The 21263-nt window shown below is 48.6% G+C and overlaps 1 protein-coding gene across 1 annotated transcript in view; it reads right to left on the bottom strand.

The window, feature by feature from the left end:
* Positions 1-13280: 13280 nt before the first annotated feature.
* Positions 13281-21263, bottom strand: part of Zzef1 (zinc finger ZZ-type and EF-hand domain containing 1) — a 116015-nt gene continuing 108032 nt past the window's right edge. The window contains exons 50-55 of the mRNA XM_013152041.3: positions 21086-21254; positions 20672-20770; positions 20108-20273; positions 17985-18138; positions 17349-17420; positions 13281-15563 (exon numbers count right to left, since the gene is read on the bottom strand). Coding sequence (XP_013007495.2) covers positions 15483-15563; positions 17349-17420; positions 17985-18138; positions 20108-20273; positions 20672-20770; positions 21086-21254 — 741 coding nt within the window. The 3' untranslated portion in view covers positions 13281-15482. The remainder of the gene's footprint in view (positions 15564-17348; positions 17421-17984; positions 18139-20107; positions 20274-20671; positions 20771-21085; positions 21255-21263) is intronic.

Raw genomic sequence — 21263 nt, 5'->3', positions numbered from 1 at the left:
TGACTGATCAGAGCAGAGAGGCACAGTCCACACTTACCTCTGTGTTCACACTAGGCAGGGAGGCAGGGAGGCAGGGAGGAAGGGGTAAGTGGTGTGGGTTTCACCCACTTGTGGGTGAGCTTGACGGAGCCAGCAATCAATCTGTTGCCCTGTGTATCTCAGGACCTCAGGATGCAGAGGTGGAGAGAAACTGGGTCCTGTCCCCAGTGAGGCTGGGGTCCTGTTCCCACAAACGCCAGTGAGGCTGGACCACCTGGCAGATGTGGGCACCCACCCCCCATGGTCTCACCATGTCGCCCATCTTTTTGCCTTATGACTTGGCCTTGGGTTGGGGAAAGAGCGCGGTGTGTTGCTGAGGTTTGAGTCGGAGGTGACCAGGGTACCCATTGGCCCAGCTAGAGGGGCCACTGGCAGGAGCCAGAGGACAAACAGAGCAGGGCAACTGACACCACTGGCTCCTGGGGGAGGACAAAGGAAAAAGGAGAAACCCTTTGCTCTGAACCTAGGTGATTAACTGTAGCCTTTACCCACTGATGAAAGAATGCCGTTTGCTCCAATAGATCTGCCTGCCACTCTGGGCAATGGAGGTTCTAGGGCAGCGTTCTCACAGGTTGGGAGAGAAGCCACAGCAGCTGAGATGCCACTGCATTTCCTGTTAACTGTCACGTTGGGGAGGGGAACCAAGGATGAAGGATGGAACCCAGTGAATGCGAAGGAGTCACTTGAGACCTCAGCCCCTATGGCTTTATGTCAGCTTCCTGTTTGCAAATATTTTGTGTTGGTGTTTTGTTTTTTGTTTTCTTTCCTTCATGGCTTTTTTCTCTCTTTTACCCAGGGCCTCACACTTGCCAAACAAGCACTCTTCTTGAGCTGCGCAAGGCAGAAAAAGCCAAAGCTTGCTGGTTAGGATGGTGTTGGAATAATTTTCTTAGCCCTGCCCCAAGTAATGCGCGCGCGCATGTGTGTGTGTGTGTGTGTGTGTGTGTGTGTGTGTGTGTGTGTGTGAGAGAGAGAGAGAGAGAGAGAGAGAGAGAGAGAGAGAGAGACACCATTCTCTAGCCTCTTGCATTGACTCTGCTTGAGTTCTCTCCCTCTGATCCCAGGCTTTGCCTAGGTCTCCATGGATCTGTATCTTGGCACCTGTCTGTACCCAGGCTTGAACAATCCTGTGCCTTCCAGAGGTCAAATCTGGGTGGCCTCAGTCGTGCCTGGCCAGTCCTGTCCACAGGCACAGTGTGAGGAGCCAGGCCCATTGGACTTCAGCTGGCTGGGCTACAGGGGCCCAGATGTCAAGGAGAAAGCCAAGGGGTGTTTGTGGTTCCTCTTGAGATAAAGTCTTCCAGGTTACCCTAAAAACCAAAGAAGTCCCAGGGGTAGCTGTCCCTGCCCAGGATCCCCTTATCCTCTCCCTTCAATTTGGAGGCCAGGCTCAGCCACATTCAGGCAGAGGGGGAAGCCTGGAAGCTTCTGCGGCTTTCTGAGGGTGGACACGCCTGGCTAACCTGTGGCCCCCAGCAGGGGCAGCAGTGCCCTTGCCCTGCACTGACAGTCACCCCACCTGTCATGGTCTGTGAGTACACTAGCCTGCTCTCCGCCTTGCCTTTCCCCAAAGCACCTCTGGGGACTTGGAGGGACAGAAACAGTGGGAGGGCATAGGGGAGGCTTGTAGCCCCTGGATGCAAAGGGGCTGAGGAGGAGACAGGGCCTAAGCAGGGAAACACTGTTCTTAGAACGAGGCAACAGCAGCTCCCAAGAGCAAGCTGAGCTCACCCCTAATCCTAATTACTTGCAGAGGGTTCCAGTTCCATCTCCGTGGGAAGCACAAGCAGCCAGGACACAGCTTGTCTCTCTCTGCACTTCTGTTCCTAGGCCACCCATAAATGACTCTGCACTTGATTACAGGCCCTTGGGACTGGCAGTGTCCCAAGCTTTATCTGTGGAGCCTTGGATTCTAGTGTTTCCATGGGCGATGTTACATTTCTATCTAGACGTCCTCCCAAAGCCTCTTGGGCTCCGAGGTGGGGCTTTGGGAAGTGAGAGGATGCTGTTAGGAGGTGGAGTCTGGGAGGAAAGGTGCATCGCCCTCCCCAGCCCCGCCCTTCACTCTCTGCTTCTTGGCTGCTGTGATGGGAGCAGCTTCTGCCATGCTGCTGACCACGCAGGGACCCCAACTTCTAAAATGTGAGCCCAAACAGACCTCTCCTCTTTCAAACTGCAGGTGTGGGGCCCTGTGTCTCAGAGATAAGAAAGTGACACAGACAGTGCTAATGTCTTCCACGTGCTAATACCATGCCTCCCACGTGGTCACCCATTGTGCACTGGTGTTTTCTAGGTGCTGACAGCTTCCTGGGGACCATGGAGGGCTTTACACAAACAGCCTAAAGCAGCACTTGAAACTACCTACAGTTTTGCCTTTGGGAATCTGTCATGGTCAGGATTTGAAAAGTGAAGGCTGTCCCCAAGCCTCCCCAAATGACAGGTAGAATACCCGCTGTTTCTCTGCCCACCTACCTGATGGAGGAGCTACAGCCAAGAGCCAAAGGGCTGGGCGCTGCCCTGACCCTGGCTGGGACTTTCTGGGTGACCTTGGCATCTCTGGGCTTAGACGTCTTTGGGCCATTCCTGGGGCCCTTTGGGTCAGTCTGTATACTCCCGCCCTGAGGTGAACCTAGGTCAAGCCATGTTCCCGTGGTGCTCCAGACATGCTGCCACCTCCACCCGGTGTTCCCATGGTGGCGGCCCTGTGTCTCTGTTTACTCAGCCTGTGTGTGTGATTTTTCCACCACTGGCCATTGAGAACACAATGCCAGCTTCCCCCCAAGGAGTGGCGGAGCCCATGCTGTGGCCAAACAGCGGATGTGACTCTGCAGCCAGGGTCACAGGCCCACAGCAGGCATCCCAGACTGCCCTGGCTCTTGCACCTGACTGGCGAGGGTTTCATTCCCAGACACATATAGGGAACCTGAGCCCATCACTCCCCTCTGGGGCTGTAAAATGGGACATGTCCAGAAAGCACTTCCTAGCCAACACACTTCAACGACCTGCCACGGTGCTGTGGCTCTTCCAGAAGCAGCCCCTGCCCAGCAACCCCAGAGGGTCCAGGGCTCTCAGCGGTCACTGTTTCCTGCCTGAGCTGGCTCCAAGCCAAGCATAGCCTGGCTGCACTCGGGTCAAACCAATCATGCAACCTTTGTGCTCCAGCTTCCCGGTCTGGCCCAGACAGTGAGCCTGGCTCCCACCACAGCACGGAACCTGAGCTTCACACTGTTTGCTACTTATGAATGCACACACCCTCACTGTGCAACACTTAGATACAGAAGGAATTAGAAAATTGTGTGTCTCAAATACAAGAAGGCAGAAAAAAAAAAAAAAGAAAATTATGTGTCATTAAACATCTCTGGGACCTGCTCCTACATTTCCCCAGGCGTGCAGTGTTAACTGATATCTGGCACACAGAGTATTTAGGTATGTTTTGAAATTTTCTTCCTTAGTCTCTCGGGGCTCAGAGCCCAGAGAGGTGAAGGACTTGTCCAAGGCTACATGCTTGTTGGGTGTAGACCCATGCTGTGGTTTAGACATCTATCCCAAAGTCCATGTGTCAGAAAGTTAACCTTCCATGCAATGGGCTGAGGCAGAACCTCAAGAAGTAATAGGCCATAATTGTGCTCATTATCCCAGGAAGGGGTGTCTGCCCTGGAAGCAATCCTTACAGAGGGTCCTTCTGGTTCTCAATTCCCTCCCAGCCCGTAAGTCAAACAAACCTCTCTTCATTACAAACGGCTGGGCTGTACATGGGATTCTGTTAAAATAACACAACACCGACGAAGATGACCTAAGATTTGAATCTTGATAGCTGGACTTCTGAGTTCATGAGTTATACCACTGCACTGTTTTGCCCAGACACTAAAATCTGTTGTTTTGAGGTGAGGGCGCTGAGAACTATCAGCCAGGAGTGCCAAGCCCCAGCACCCGTGGGAGGCCATTATCATTCAGGACTGTCCTGGGGCTGGGTGAAGGGTTCCAGGCTTCCACCTCTCTGCTGTCTCCACCCCATGCTAACTCCAGCCTTGTGCCCTTACCAAGCTGTTCCTTTGGTCTGTGCTGGACCCTCATCCCTCCTAGCCAGCGTGCCTCTCCTGGATCCTGCTTCCAGTCCCCTCCCTGCCCATTTCTCCCCCTCTTGCTTTGTCTTCCTGTCCTATTGTTACACTCCATATTCCATTCTTCTACTCTGCCTATCCCGTTCTTCCAGGGCCATAGTAGTAAATCTCTATAATCTCGAATGTGACGATGGTTTCTTGGTCACTGAAAGCAATGCAAGAAAAGAAAAACTGGATAGACAGGACTTCTTCAAAATGAAAAACATTTTTGCAGCCAGGGTTTTAACTCAGTGGCACAAGTGCCTGCCTTGCAACTGTGTGGTTGTGAGTTTGATCCCCAGTAACAAAAAAGGAACATTTTTGCATCAAAATACATGATTAATTCTCAGCTGTCAGGAGGCTGAGACAGAGGGAATCTTGAGGTCAAGGGCATCCTGAGCAATTTAGTGAGACCCCCATCTGGAACTAAAGCAAAACAAAACAAAACGTGGGGGCGGGATGTAGCTCAATGCTCCCTGGGTTCAATCCCCAGTACTGGGGAGGAGGGATGTGAAAATAAAAGACCCTACTTGGAGGGTGAGAAGAAAAACCACAGAATAGGAGAAAATATTTGCATCATATATTTGAAAAGGGTTTAATTTCCAAAAGTCACAACCGAGAACATTCTTTAAATGTCAGAGCATACTGGTAGGGAATGCAAAATTTAAGCTACCTTGAGAGATGTTAAGAAATTTGGAAGCTGAAGCCTAGTGTTTGGAAGAGTGTGAGTCCCACACCTCGTTCTCCTGCTGGCGGGCATTTGTGTGGGATTGTTTACAAAATCTGCAGCTCTGTGCAGACAGAATGACTGAGAGTCTGGCTTATAGGCGGGCCTGCTCTGGGCACTAGGGCAAGACCAGCCACAGGAGGAAGCCTGCAGCTTGCTGGGCTGTGTGCTTTGCCAGGCAGGGACCTGCTGCCCATCACGGCTGCATCTCTGGTCTTTGAATAGCTCCTGGCTCCTCGCTCAAAGCAGTTAAACCTCTTTTGACTATGACAGAAAAACAACTCCGAGAAGTTGAGCAAAAATGGGAAATTTGGCTCACAGGACAGCAAAGCCCAGGGTCCACATAGAGGGTGGCAGACACAGCATCGGTAAACTTTATCCTTAGGCTCTGGATAAGGCTGTGGGAGGCCCACCTAGAGCTCCCGGGGAGGCATCTTTCTCCCAGCAACCCCAATGGTTGCAGCGAAAGTCCTGAGCTTAGTAGACTGACTGAGGTCACGTGTCCAAACGTGGACCAATCATTATGTAGAAAGCCAATGAAAGGCTCTGATTGGCTGTACCTGTGTCACATGGTTACCTTACAGTGTGAGGCACAGAGAGGGAAAATTTTTGTGGTTCAAGGAAAATAGTAAAAGAACAGAGGCTCATATTGCAGTGCTCATAACTGAGGAAGCATATACACCACAGAACTGGATTTTGTGCCCAGGATGGAGTGAGCTGTCGCTAGCCCAGGCAGCAGCAGTGTCCTGTGGGGCTGGGGCCCCGTGCCACGTGTGACCCAGCCCCAGGCGCTGCTAGGGGGTCTAGGCCTTTTGAGAAGTTGGCAACCTCTGTTAGCTCTAAACTCCCAGCGCCTCGCAGGCAACCTGGAAAAATACAATTCCCCAAGCAAGAAACCCCCCCACATGTTCCAGCCTGGAGCCCAGAAAGCCAAGCCCTGTGACAGACGAACTTAAAAACAAACTTGAAAAAGCCAATAGAACTCTCACAATAGAACATTTAAAAAAAAACCTTTATTTTGCTTTTTTATTATATCAAGTGTAAAGAAAATTCAAAATACAGACAAATGGAAAGTGGTTGCATTTCCCATAAGCTCCCTATGTTAGTACCCAGTGCTAACATTTTGCTACAAGTTTTGTCAGACCTTTCTCTATAAGACACAAATATAGTTTGTCCTACTGGGGGTTGGTGGTTGTTATTTTTATCTTGATTTTTTTTTCACTTAATATGTGAATACTTTCACACATTGATAACATTAATAACACATTGTCGGGGCTGGGGATTTAGCTCAGCGGCATAAGCGCCTGCCTTGCAAGCAGGCAGTCGTGAGTTCGATCCCTGGTACCGATAAAAAACGAAAAAGACAAAAAATAAATAAATAAATAAACAAATAACACATTGTCTTAGTCTGCTCTCTATTGCTCTAACAATACTTGAGGCTGGATAATTTATAAAGAGAAGTGGTTATGCCGGCTTAGGGCTCTGTGGTCTCTAACTCCAAGACAGGGCTCCTGAATGTCTCAAAGCCTTTGTGCTGTTTCAGTTCATGGCGGAAAGCATAAAGGCAAGTGGGCTGGCTTATAGGACAAGAGAAACCCGAGGGGCAAACCTGCTTTATAACAGGGAACTTCCACATGGCCAACCGTCGTGAGCGCAGGACGCACGCCCATAAGTGTTCACCTTTTGTGAGGGGACCCTTCGTGCTCAGATCCTTCTGGAAGGCCCAACCACTTCACAACCATCACCCTGGGGATGTGACCTTGGTGGGAATATGGGGGGGGGGGGGAATATGGACTACATTCCAAGTAGCACCTGTGCAGAGTTGCTCTAATCACCCTCATGGTGCTTTACTAACTCTCTAACGTGGGTGTTGGGGTTCCCAGGCCCACACATTTCAGTAGGTCCGGGTGACTTCCCACAGATACATCATGGGAGTCGTGGGAGCAAAATTGGCTCTTCCCAGGCCAGTCGGGTTTCAGCGCTGCTCTAGAGCCCGCCGCTCACCCGTGCCTCCTCTCTCTTCCTCTGCTGCTGCATTTCTTTACTCACGCAGGTGAATGCCATCTGCTGCTGGTCGTCTGTATTTTTTATTCTGAGAACTGTCAGTTTCTGTCTCTTGCCCTTTTTTATTTTATTATTTTTTATTTTATCAATCCTTGTTTTATTGACTTATTAAAGGCCCCTTAAAGACTTTGAGAAACATTCTTTAGTTGCATATGTTGTATTTTTCCAGTTTGTCATTTATTTGTGGCCTTAAGAGAGCATTCGTTTCAAAAAATTTTTGATTGTGAAAATAGCATTTGCCCGTGGCTAAGGGTTCCAATAGCTCAGAGGGAGAAAGAAGAGAGACACTCGTAAGCCTTTTCCCTCTATTCCTCCAAGACTCTTCCTCAGAAATAGCCACGCCTCACTTTCCTACCTGTGCTGCCAGGCATTCTTGGGGTGTGATCAAAGCAAGTGTAAATTTGTTCATTCAGTTGCTATTAGGTAGCACCTTGCATAGGTCCTACGAGCTAATGTGACATGCTGCGTGAGCAAGATGAATACTGTCTCCATCCCACGGAGCTCACTGTCTATCAGGGGTGTTCCACAGCAAACAAAGCCACAGTAGCACAGGCACACGGGATCAGCGCTCTGAGGAAAGAGGAGCAGGGCTGTGGAAGGCAGCCTTCTAGAGGGATCTGTGAGCGCTTCCCAGAACTGTGGCCTCTGCAATCCCCTCCCAGTGAATGTGGGCAGGACTTACTGACGGCTTCTGGCCAATAGGAAAGCAGAAGTGATGCTGTTCCTTTTTGAAGTTAGTTATAAAAAGGCTGTGGTTTTCTGCTTGAATGCTCTTACTTTTGCAGCATTCATGCGGGAGGAAGTGAGCTGCAATGTGCTGAGTCCATATAGAGAAGCCCATGCAGTGTGTAGGTGTCTGTGGCCTTCGGTCCCACGGCCTTGCAGACCTGAAGCTGGCTGACCATATGAGCAAGTGGCTCTTTTAGCGCTGGTAATTTTTTTTCCTCCCAGTACTAGGAATTGAACCCAGGGCCTTTGCACTGAGCTACACTTAGCCCTTTTTGGTTTTGGTTTTCTGTATGTATTTTTTTTTTTTTTTTTTTGACAAAAAAAGGGAAACTCTGTCTCAAAAACACACACACACACAAACATATACAAGATAATGTATCTGCAAATGGAGATAGTTCTGCCTCTTTCCAAACTTCCTTCTTTCCTTCCTCCTTCCCTTTCTTCCTTCCTTCCTTGCATACCAGGTACCTCTGGGTTAGTCCCTTAGTTCCAATTTTCTATTTTTTCTTTTTTTTTTTTGGTGCTGGGGATCGAATTCATGACCTCGCTCTTGCCAGGCAGGCGCTTAAGCCACTGAACTAAATCCACAGCCGTCTATTTTTTCCTTGAGTCAGTCTTGGTACTTTGCATCTTTCTAAGAATTTGTCCATTTCATTAAAATTACTTTGCTAATATCTTACTCATAGTATTCCTTTATAATTAATTTTCTATTTACTCATGATTGCTAGTAATTCTGTACTCTTCATTTTTTTTTTCTCTTTTGAGATGAGGTCTCATGTTGCCCAGGCTCGTTTTGAACTCTTAGGCACAGGGATTATCCTGTCTCAACCTCCTGAGTAGCTAAGATTACAGCTGTCCTCTATTCTATTTTTCTTTTTGTAGTACTGGAGATGAAACCAAGGGTTCACACAGGCTACATATGTGCTTTACCACTGAGCCACACCCATAGGCCTTAAAATTTCAGTGAGCTAGGCATGGTGGCACAGGCCTATAATCCCAGAACTCAGGAGGCTGAAGCAGGAAGATCATTGCAAGTTCAAAGCCATCCTGGACTACACAGTGAACCTTTGTTTCAAATAAACAAACAACGCATTAATAATGTTTGAGTTTTAACTTTTGTTATTAACTTTTGAGTTAGTCTAATTCTCTACAAATCTCTAGCACTGTTTTGCTTGATGTAATTTCTTGTGGGACTTGGAGTATTTTTTTTATTATAAGTTATACTCTCTATCTAAAATATTGAAACATTTTAAATTTTTTATTAGTTTTTTTTGAGATAGGGATCTCTCTATGCAGCCCAGGCTGGCCTCGAACTCACTGTGATCCTCCTGCCTCAGCTTCTCAGGTGCTGGGATTACAGATGTGGTGGCCTGTGGTTCAGTGTTGTCTTGAATTATATTGCCTGATATTAAATGCAGTTGAGTTTCTATTTGGATTTAGTTATACTTGTGCACATTCTCTTCCATTAAAGTTTTTTAAAAAAATGAAGTCTTGGGCTGGGGGTTTAGCTCAGCGGCATAAGCGCCTGCCTTGCAAGGAGGCAGTCATGAGTTCGATCCCTGGTACTGATAAAAAGACAAAAAAAAAAAAAAAAAAAGTCTTATTCACATGTAGAAGCCAAAACGTTGATCTCACAGAAGTTGAGAGTAGACTAGTGGTTAACAGAGCTTGGGTAGGAGTAGGGAGTGGATAGAGGGATTAACAAGTACAGGAATAAACCGGTTATGGTAGTGCAAGCCTGTAATCCCACCACTTAGGAGGAGGCTGAGGCAGGAGGATTGCTACAAGTTTGAGGTCAGCCTGGGCCACAAACTGAGTTCAAGGCCAGCCTGAACTGCATAGTAAAACCCTGTCTCACAAAAACCACCAAACAACAAACAAACCAAACCAACCAACTAACCAAAGAACAAATACAGGAATAACTTCCAGTGTTCTGTAGTATAGAATAACAATGTTTGGCAACAATTAATTGAAAATTTAAGGTTTGGAGTGGTGGGATATGCCTGCAATCCCAGCATCCAGGAGACTGAGGCAGGAGGACCTCTATGTGTTCGAGGCCAGCCTGGCTACATAAGTGAGTTCAAGGTCAGCTTGCACTGTATATCCAAAGCCTGTCTTCAAAGAAGATGGAAGATGAGAAAAAGAAGGAGGAGGAGGAGGAACAGGAGGAGGAACAGAAGGAGGAGGAGCAGGAGGAGGAGGAACAAGAAGAAGAAGGAGAGGAGGAGGAAAAAGAACGAACAAACAAAAGAAAGAAAGAAAGAAAGATTTCAAAATATGTCAAAGAGTATTTATTTTTTAATGTTTGGTGCTAGGTATTGAACTCAGAGTCTTGTATATGCTAAGCATTGCCTCTAATACTAAGCCAACTCCCCAAGAGAGGATTTGGAATGTTCCCAACACATACATACAAAATGACAGGTTTAGTCAGGTATGGTGGCGTACTCCTAGGGTTTAGAGGGTGAGGCAGGAGGACTGCCACAACTTCTAGACCAGCCTGGGCTACAAAGTGAACTCAAGGCCAGCCTTAACTGCGAAGTGAGCCCTGTCTCAAAAAGACCAAAAAAAAAAAAAAAAAAAAAAAAAGACAAGTTTGAGGTGACATATTGATTACACTGATGTAATCATTAAATATTTTCTTTTTTTTTTTTTTTTTTTTTTTTTTTTTTGTCTTTTTCCTTTTTATCGGTACCGGGGATCGAACTCACGACTGCCTGCTTGCAAGGCAGGCACTTATGCCGCTGAGCCAAATCCCCAGCCCCAATCATTAAATATTTTCTACATATAATGAATATATAATGAAATGCTATTGTGTACCTGACAAACAGGTACAATTATGTCAATTAATTTTTTTAATTAAAGGAGAAAGCAGTTAGCGCCCTTAGAAGTCTCTCTAGGCTAACAGAGCCTGTGCCCACCACACTAAGGAGCATTCTGGCTGGCAGAGTAGCCAGCGGCCCAGCACTTGGGCTTTAGGGCTATGTGGGGATTTCCTGGGCACATTGTCTGCCCGGTGTTGCTCAGCAGTTCTGAGATGACCACTTACAAACCCACAGCTTTCCCTAGTAGCTGTTGAATTGTTGGTTTTGGAGTTTAATTTGCAATTAACAAAAAAAAATCAGAGCAGATCCTGGAAGGGTACTTCCAGACTTCAAGCCTGGACCCTCTGAACCTGAACAAAGGTACCTGGACAGCCATCCCTAGAAAGCAGGAATATAGGCATCACCAGTGAGGTTGAACATTTTTTCATATATTTATTTTCTATTTCTACTTCTTCATCTGAGGAGTGTCTATTCATTTCAGATGCCCATTTTCAGATTGGGACTTTAAAATTGGGGGCTCTGATTTTTTTTTTTTTTTGAGATCTTTATACGTTCTAGATCTTAATTCTTTGAGGAACAGCTGGCAAGATTTTTTCTCTACACTGTGGGTTGTTGCTTCACTCTGTTGATGGTTTCTTTTGCTGTGTAAAAGCTTTTAGAGATCCCAGTTGTTCCTTGTGATGGTTCCTATACAATCAAGGTTTTGCTCATAAAGTCTTTGCCTACACCAATGTCTTCAGAAATTCTCCCTATTCTCTCTTCTAGCAGATTTAGTGTTTCTGTTTTAGTATTTAGATCTTTGACCCATTTTGATTTTAGTTTAGCGCATAGTGATAGACATGGGTCTAGGTTTAGTCTTTGGCATGTGAAAAGCCAGTTTTTCCAGCACCACTTATTAAAGAGGCTGTCTTTCTTCCAGTGAAGGTGTTTGGCCCCTTTGTCAAAGATAAGACGGCTGAGTGCATTTGGAGTTGTTCTGCATCTTCTAATCTGCTCTATTTATCCTCAGCTCTAGCTTTTTTTTGCCAGTATCATGCTGATTTTATCACAGTAGCTTTGTAGTATAATTTCAAGTCAGAGATTGTGATGCACCTAGTGTTGTCCAGAATTGCTTTTGCTCTTCTAGGTCTCTTCTGGTTCCAGATGAATTTTAGCATTGTTTTCTCTAATTCTGTGTGATATGCCATTGGTGTTTTGATCAGGATTGCATTAAATCTGTATAACAATTTTGGGAGTATGGCCATTTTCACTACATTGGTTCTTCCTACCCAAGAACAAGGCATACCCTTCCAAATTCTGGTATGTCCCAGGCTTTTTTATGTTAGGAAATTTACATATTTCCTCTTGATCTTTTTTTCCACCTACTGGGGCCACAGCATCACATGCATTTAGGTCAGAAATGCTTTAATCTGCAAATGAGAGACTACCCAACCACTATGGCACCCCCCTACTCACTCTATGGCTCATTCAAGTGCTCAAACAAGGGAGCAAAAGGACCCATGGGGTTCCTACCTTTCTCTTCCCACAGTTCCAGCATGTGGCCCTCTGTCTCACATTTTTTACCTGTCAGTGTCAAGACCGCAGAGGGACCACCAAGTATCACGTCTCCACAGGGGCAAAACCCTTGTTCAGAGCCTCCTGGCCGGCTTCGGCTTCTGTTTAGTGGGAACTAGGTCACAGAACAGCTCTGACCACAAGGGGGGCTGGAAAAAGAGGGTGTGGGAAAGCAAACAGAAATGAGGTTTGAGAGAGGCTTAAACCGACTTCAACCTTGTGAGTTGGTAGAATCTCCAAGCCAGACATGACAGCTAGCACCTTAGTAATTCCAGCAACTGCAGAGGCCGAGATGTGAGGATCTCAAGTTTGAGGATGGCCTGAGGACCTTCATGAGATCCTATCTTAAGATAAAAAAAAAAAGGGCCGAGGATGTGGTTCAGTGGAAGGACCTGGGTTCAAATCCCAGTACAGTAAGGGGAAACAAACAAACCTCTAGTTACCACCTGCAAAAAAGTGGGCCTCTGTGAACATGGGAGGGAGTGGCTGGGAAATGGCAGTTAGATGGACAACAGGTTCTGCCCAGGATGCAGGGCCACGTTGAGATTTGGCCTGAGCGTCTCGGTGATTATTTTTTGTCTTTTTGAGGGTCTCATTATGCAGTTCAGGCTGGCTTTGCACTCACTTTGTAGTCCACGCTGGTCTCAAACGCACAGCAATCCTCTTGCCTCAGACTCCCGAGTGCTGGGATTACAGGTATGTGCCACTATGCCCAGCTCATGCCTGGGTTTTTAGCTGGGCAGTTCGCAGGAAGCCCCAGCGTCTGGCACATCACTGATTTGGGTACACACCACGGCCAGGCTGGGCTGGGGTTCAGGGCTGAACCTGTCAGCTCTCTTCTGTTTCGGTGCAGGCTATGTTGGCCACACAGGTGTGGCTCTTTAATCAAATGAGCTACAGCGGGGCCACGGCCAGCAAAGTGGAACTGGGGCATCTACACGGAGTGGACACTCTGGGGTCATCTCTCACATATGCAAGTCTCAGGGGCACATGCCCAAGGGAGACTGGTGAATCCAGGTGTGAGCAGGGAGGGAGGGGTGACCTTGGCCTGAGACTGAACTCAGGAGGAGCCAAGAGATTCCCAGGACACAGACAATGGAACCAGAGAGCCTTTCTGTTCCTTTAACCCTAAGGCCATGAAATTCGACAAATGCCACGGGTTCGGACTTGGTAGAAACTCTGAACATAACCTTCACAAGAGAGACAGAGGTGAAGGAGGAGAAAGATTAAGTCCACACATAGCTGTACTTTTTATATAGAATTTGTACAATATATTTCTCTTCATTTGCATATTTTATCCACAACTGAACATTCTTTTTACAGGCTGAACTCACTCAGCTGATATAATCAAAATTCTTTCAACCAAATAAGAAAAATTCAAAATCGTAAACCCGTAAGAAAACAAAAACAATGATGAAGGTAAGTTACCCCTCACACTGGAAGAGTGTCTGTACAGTATGTATGATTTGGAACAGAATTTCCTTATAGATTAGGCACATGTTTCACGACACTCTATTCCTGCCAGCTTTAGCTCATTCCAGGCAGTCTTGCCTCCTAATAAGAGTCAAACGGAGCTGGACTCCTTCGGGATGTCGCCCCAGGCTGTGAGGAGCAGGCCTGGCTCCGCAGCGCCACCTCGTGGCTGGAGCCCTTCAGAGCAGCAGCAGCCATGTGGGGAAGGAAAACCTGGGTTTGTTCTATGCAGACTGAAGCAGACACAAAACAGCAGTGAAGGGAGAGAAGCTACGTGGAGTCCAGCGTTTATTTACAGGAAGGTGGGAGTAGAGGTAGTGGACACCGCCCCAAGGGAGTGACCACTGCCCTGCCCTGCGTCTGCCCGCTTTACTCAGAGTTGGTCCAAAGCGTGGCAGGGTGCAGGGGTGCCATGTCACTCCTCCTCCAGGCCATCTGTCACTGAGTCTGACTCCACCGTGGGCCCCCCAGTTCCAAGACTCACTCTCTGACCCCCTCGGGAGATCTTTGGGTGGGGTGGCAGGGAACATGGCCTTTCTGGGCACAGGCAGCTTGTAAACCGGGGCAGTTAGGGAAAGTGCAGAAGGTGGGAAGCAGGCTGCCCACCCTGAGGGCAGGCAGTGGGCCTCGGGGTACTACCCCGTGTGCTCCTGCCTCCTTTGAATGCCATCTCAGGCCCTCCCTCTGTGACTGTCTCTCCTACACGCCGGGACTCGGTTGAGAATCTAATTTCAGGGCTGCAAAGGTCCCTGCAGTCTTGATCTCCTTGCCAGGAGGCAGAGTGCTCCTACAGGAGGCTGCTTGCAGGCTTTTCCAGTGCAGACCCCAAGGGGGACACAGAGGTCAAGGGGCTGGCAGGATCATGGCTATGCCCACTGGTCAGGTGTGGCCCTGGCTCTAAGAAGCCTGCCTTGGGTGTGGCCCTGTGCGGCCAGCCCAGACCCGTGCCCTTCTATGGCACCGCCTTGGGCAGTCTTCACGTCCCACAGAGCTGGTCCCAGCCCACGTGCTAAAACACGGCTCTGGAAAAGAATAATAATCAGCACTTCAGGGCAAGGCTAAAACCCTAAAAGGAAAAAATGTAAAAGCATTCACTAGAACTAATGTAGTTATTGCTAGGCAAGTGGCAGCCAAATAACCACGCAGAGTCCCACTGGCGGTGGGTGTGACAGATTATCATGACCATCAGCAGAAATAAAATCACGTGTCTATTTCCTCCTAAAATAAGACCCTGGAGAGCACTGCCACCAGGTACAGAGGCCACAGGGCTCCTCCAGTTCGCGCTCTCTGGTCTGCTCCCTGACTGACTGTCCGGGATTGCTCCCTAAAGGCGTTCATCTCAGGGAGTCTAAAAACCTGAGATGGAAACTGAAACAGGGCAAAGGACGACTGGACACCTGGCTGTGGTGGGGGCCACTGGGCGACAGATGTGCAGGCAGCCTGTGGGCTGCTCCCTGGGCACCTGCACTCACCAAGGAGTTCTCTGGGCCAGCAGGGTATGCAGGGAACTAGCAGACAAGTGTCTTGCACACAATACTTGGGGACTGGTGGTGGCCAGGAGGACCTGTGCCACTGGTCATTTGGTTTGAATTCTCAGCCTCATGAAGCAAAAGCGAAGGACCTCCCAGTCCGGTCATCGTGGCCACAGGTCTCACTGTGACAGTTGCCTGGGCAGCCAGCACCTTCCTGGAATGGCAAGTGCGGGCAGCTTCAGCGAGAGGAGACAGGAGGCTGCTCTTTACGTGGCCCGCTCAAGGGCCTCCTGCCTGCCTCGAGCCGCTTTGCGTTGCCTTGCTTATCCATTTGTCATAGTCTGTGTCCATGTCTGGCCGACACAGGAAGTTCTTGGACATGTGGCCACTTGGCCTCTGAATGGAGCAGGAGTGAGGCCACAGGAGTTTTCCTGAATGACGCTGCATGTCTGCTCTAAACCCCATGGGCAGACTCATGAGTCCCATGCGTACCACACAGAGGCTAGCACTCGACATTCCAGAGGCGGGTGGCCTTGTTCGGGTAGCCAATGGCCAGGCTGATGGCAGCGATGTTCTGCAGAGCCTGTGGAAGGAGAATGGTGGCCAGCGTGAAGGATGATGCATTGCTCGTCAGCCAGTACTCAGGGGCCAGGCTCTGTGCCGAGCACCAAGGGAGCAGAGATGGGCTGCGGTGAGCCCCACATGCCCCCACTGGAAGGACAACAGGCTGAGAGCGAGGGAAAAAGCTCTTGAAACCTCACAAAAACCCCCCAAGTGAGGTAAATGCGCAGAGCCCTGGAGGGGTAGTCATGTTGCTGGGAACCTGCCTCTGGGCGTCTGGAAAGCTCTGGGAAAAGCAGCTGGAGCTGCAGAAGGGAAAAGGCATAGTACACACAGAAGAAAACAGCAGTGCTGGGACCCACAGAACTGCTGGGAAGCCAGGTGCTCCGAGCCAGGGCAGGGATGGCGAACCAGCACGATGGTTAAGCTTAATGGAATCCTACCATGCTGCGCTTCTGGAATAAAAACCCTCACATATTCAAGCGTTCTCACATTGTGTCATAAAACCAAGGGGAGGGCAGTGGTGTGAGGGTGGCTGCTGGGGGAAGGATTCACTCCTTCCTGCAGGTCTCGGAGTTCCACAGGCTCTCCTGTCTCTGTTATGGCACAACTGCTCTGTAGCAGAAGCTCCTAGACCACCTGCAGCAGTAAAGGTAACCCTTTCTCTCCTGAGACAGAACCGGCAAGGGACAGAGTGCTGGGCTCTGGCTAGGAGTCCCAGCTGGATGCCACCCAAGGGTGACTGGAAGCACTGTAGTTCCCTACCTGCTTGGCATGGAAAGAAGCGTGAAGCAGGGAAGAGGAAGAAGAGGGAAAAGGCGAAAGACAGGAAGGCTGGGTGCAGCTCAGTCTGCAGACCTTGGCTCAATATCTGGGGCCTGGGTAAACCTGAGTGCCTCCGTGCTTTATATCTCCGCTGTCTCAGGAGCAGGTGCAGCTTCCCACAGGCTGAGCTGCCATGATCCATGGACTCAATGCAGAAGTAAAGGAACCCTGCTGCCCGAGGCGGGGCCAGGCATTAAAGAGTCCTGCAGCAGTGGACCTGCAGCAGTGGAGCATGCACCGCCCCTCTCAACAGTCGCTGTGTTTTACACTGGTCACAGTGGCACCTGCCTATGGCCTCCGCTATCAGGGCACTGAGCTGCTAGATCCCTTGACCTGGGCCATTCCAGTCTACCTGGGCAACACAGTGAGAGACTGTCTCGGCAAAATATTTTTTGTTTTTAAAAGTAAAAACTTTTTTCCACAAGACACATCATTTATGTTAACATGAAATGTCTCTATTTTAAACATTTAATTGATAAATGTTTAAAATTTTGTTTTAACCTTTAATGTCTAGATTTAAAAGCTAACCTAATTTCTAATGGTATATACTGATGCTTACAATGCACAAAACCAAAAGCTTTCTTGGATCTTCAATAGTTTAAAAGTATAAAGGGTCTCGAGACCAAACAGCTGTCAGAAGAGAAGTTCTATCAAGGAAGCAAATTACATCCAAAAATATCTAAGCCTAACTAACTCTATGGAAACTTCAGGGATCAGCCAAACTAAATTTAAGGCATCGGTTGTTTTGGTTTTAAAGACACAAATGCTTGCTAGTGTCTTCTGACCCCACGTTTAGTCCGACTGGTGCTGATAAATGGGGCTTGCCTGCTTTCTGAGCACAGGAGGAAAGGACTAACTCTGGCCAGCTGGAAAGGCCAGCTCTGTGTAAACTCTGAGAGGTCCTGAATTGACCAGGAGATGCACACACGCACTGCCCTGGCAAGGAGACGGAGCCAGAGGCGGACCCTGGGGCAGAGAGTACCTGTGCTGTACAGCGGAGCAGGTGGTCGTCCGTGGTTAAGGCCAGCAGGTAATCCTGCATTACGCCCAGCTCCTGTGGAGAGAGCAGCCTCTGTGAAGGACCAGAGAGTGACCTGCCCAGGAAGCAGGAGGCCTGAGGGGTAAATGCCACGCATGGCAGGCACCTGGGGTATGGCTCACTCAAAACACCACACAAGAGGCCTGACTGGAGGGGTGGCCCTCTTCTGACCTGCCTGCAAGGTGGCCAGGCGGGGACCTGTAAAAGTTCCCTTCATCTCACTCATTCAATGAGTCTATTGTGCTGTGGGGAAGAAAAGAGGAGGAAGAGAAATCCAGCCACTTGATTTTCCAAAACTCACTGTTGTCAAGGGCTGTCAATCGTGGGTTTTTCCCACTTTGGCAGTAAGCCTGACAAAATAAGCCACCTAATGCTGACTTGAGGTTTCCCAGGGCTGGGCAGTGGGCATGCCAGACCGTAGGGCCAGCCTGTCTTCCTGCGCAGGCCTGCCGAACACCGCAGACTCAGAATGGCCTTGAGACCCAGTCCTCTCTGAGCACTAGGGAGCAAAAAGCACGTAGAGGTCCTGCTCTCCCTTCAGACCTGGGGTGAAAGGCGAGAAGCAGGCAGGGTCCTCACCTGGGCACGGTTCTCGGTGACGAAGAAGAGTTCTGTGAGTGCCCGATGCAGGGGGAGGAGGATGCCAGGCTGTGTCACATCCTCAAACAGGGCGTACTCCATGTGGGTGAAGAGCTGCCACAGTGGCTTCAGAAGCACGAGGTCACAGAGGTCACTGAGGAAAGAGCCCAGGTGAGTGGGATAGCAGAGGCCAGGCCAGCTGATGGCAGCAGCAGCTCCCACTTTTCCTCCGCCACCACTTGTACATGCAGCCATCATAAAACAGTGTCACCTCCCTCCCTCCAACAGTGAAAGGGGGAAGGGTAGAGCCGAAACTTCAAGGAACCAAGAGAACCTCAAGATTCTAGGTTGTTATGAAGCCTCCAGTGAGATCTCATGATAAATGTCAAATGGGAGAAGAGAGATGATATGGCACATAGAAAATAAAATCAAAGGTGAAAAAAAGAACTATTTCGAAGACCATTCAGACACTGTTTGCTGGCTGGGCTTATAAAATATTCTTGCAAGGTTTCTTAGCCAGTCCTTCCCATGAGACCCCACTGAGCAGAGCAAAGCAGAGGGCTGCCACTGAGAGTCTAGAGAAGGAAAACTAGAAAACCAGTATTACTCCAGGGCGTACTACGTGATTACAACCACACCCACACAAATAGATCATTCTTTTGATTTTTCTCCTGCATTTCAAAGAGAATTCTGTCTGTTAGTGATACCCTGGAGCCAATCACTTTCTCCCAAGAGTAAATCTCCGTAAAGTGAAGAAGCAGGAAGACCAGCTTGGTTTACAGAGGTATTTCGGCTGGTGCTCAGGCCAGCACTGGGAGAGTGAGGTGAGAGGCACCCGCCGGGCTCCCTCCCATTGGCCTTAGGGCCAGAGCCTTGCGCCTCTGGGTGTGGAGGGGGATGGCGTGGCATGGCACATACAGAAGGCTCACTCGCCCGATATGCACGGGATGCAAGGTGTCTCCTACCCATCTCTCCAGCAGCTGGCCCTCACTGGAAGCCCTCATGACCCCGTGTCTGCACGAAGGCATGTGGAGTCACATCAAGCATGGTGCGCCTGCTCTCCTTCTCTCCTGGCCACCAGTCAAGGGACAGATTTCAAGCCACTACTTTCTCTCACCTGACTAAAAGGTCCCCATATTTTTTTTTGAAATGCTAGGGATAGAACCCAAATCCTCACACATGCTAGACAAGAGCTCTGCCACTGTGTTTACCTACCCCTTTTTACTTTGAGATAGGAACTCGCTAAATTGCCCAGGCTGACCTTGACCTGTGATCCTCACTCTACCAAATAGCTGAGATTACAGGTGTGCACCACCATGGCTTCTAAAGATCTCCTGTTTGTCTTTTGAGTCAAGGGCTCCCTGTGTAGTTCAGACTGGTCCTGAATTCCTTATGCAGCCCAGCCAGGCCTTGAACGCATAGTGGTTCTCCTGCCTCAGCTTCTCAAAGGCTAGGGGCTTCCAAAATCTTGATTCCTCTCAAATTGATTTACTGAATCCACATTAAGAGGGCATGAGGAAGGCAGCTTGGTGGTAAAGTGCTTTCCTAGGGTTGCACCCCAGCATTGCAAAAAACAGAAACAGTGTCACAGGTGTATGAAATTGAGCTGGTGTACGCACACATGGAAAAATTAACAAAGATCCAAGACAGTCTTGAAGATGAAGAACCAGCTGAAAGTTATGAGATACGGACATCTGTTATGAAGCTACAATGTTTGAGACAGTGTGACATCGACACTGACAACCAAAAGACCAAAGGAACAACAGGGACCTGTGTGTGCACACATGGAAGTCTGCTATGTGACGAAGGTGAAGAGAGGAAAGGTGGTCTCTAGAGAGAAGTGGAGACCAGTAGGGAAAAAGGTGACCGCTCTGCTTCATAGCACACACTGGTGGATTACAGATGTTAGTGTGAGGGGAAAACAGTTAAGCTTCCAGCAAGTAACTCAGGAGTATCTTTATGACCTTTGAGTAGGGCAAAAGTTACTTACAGGACACTAAAGCACTAATGTAAAGAAAATGACATTATAAATACTGATGTTTTTCATTAAGACACCATTAAACCACGGCTGGGAAGAGGAACCTGCCACCCACCCACCATCAGGGGACTCAGACCCAGCCTACCTCTGGGTGCAGCATCGCACAATCCTCAGAAGCAAGTGGATGGCTTTCAGTCGCTGATGCCCAGTCTGGCGACAGGCCACGCCAACCAGCCATTCCCAAACTCTGGCAAGCGGGAGGTGAGGCACAACTCTTTCTTCTGACAGCATCTGCTTCAAAATTTCAAATCCTGCCTCCCACCAAAACAGAACAAAACAAAACACAAAAAACCCAGATATTTTAAAAACAAGTCTAACAACGCACACATGAAGAATTATGAGGCAACTGTGATTATTTAAATTTTGTCTGAAACTAAGCCCTTTGTTAAAGCAACAGAGGAACAATATTCTCAGTTTCTCTTTACAAAATGCTCTGACAAATTCTAAGAGAACAAGCATGTGTTTTCAGGCCTTCAGTTTCTAACTGATCATTCACGTTTACAACTAGCCAGCTATGTCATATTGAAGACAGACAGGTGTGGGGCACAGAAGATGCATTGGGGAAGCCTTACGAGAAAAACATTTGCTTTCCTTTTCATGAACATCTGTGGCATAATGACGCCGCAAGGGGAAAAAGCAGGGCACATACCTGTCTGGAACCGGCCCAGGTGACCTGCCGTCACGGTGAACTTGTAACCCCACTCGGTGTTGCTCATGTCAGAAGTGAAGCGGTAGTACAGGGTATCTCCTTGCCACAAAACCAGAGAACAAAAGGTCAAGAGACAGCCAGTGGGGCGGCACAAGAGTGGCTCTAGATTAAACTCGTTAAGCTCTTTTCAAAACCTTCCAGTAATTCCCTTTTCAAAAATATGTATTTTTTCTTGAGACAGAGCCTCACCACGTTGTGCAGGCCAGTCTCAAACTCACTAGTAGCACAGGCCGGCCTCGAACTTGCAATGATCTTCCTGCGCCAGTCTCCCAAGTCTCCCAAGTCCTGCTCCCTTTCCAATGTTACGCCTAAACACCTCAGTGAAGACCTTGCAGCACCGAGTATCATTTGTACCTGGAAGCTCAAAGTCTTTCCATTTCTGCTGAGACCCACTGAAATTGTGTCGGTCCTGCTGAAAGTCACTGCTGCTGGACATGGCCAACTCGTCACAGCCTTCCTCTGTGTTGCACTGAGAGTCAAATTTGATTGAGAGGTAGATTGCGCCAGGAATGTGGACTTTATCCTGGGAGGA

This window comes from Cavia porcellus, unplaced genomic scaffold (assembly GCF_034190915.1).
Source record: "Cavia porcellus strain 051 isolate PalLab524CR breed Dunkin Hartley unplaced genomic scaffold, mCavPor4.1 scaffold_6, whole genome shotgun sequence".
Taxonomy (NCBI): Eukaryota; Metazoa; Chordata; class Mammalia; order Rodentia; family Caviidae; genus Cavia; species Cavia porcellus.
Note: the sequence above shows the minus strand (reverse complement) of the source record. Positions and strands in the feature narration are given on the sequence as shown.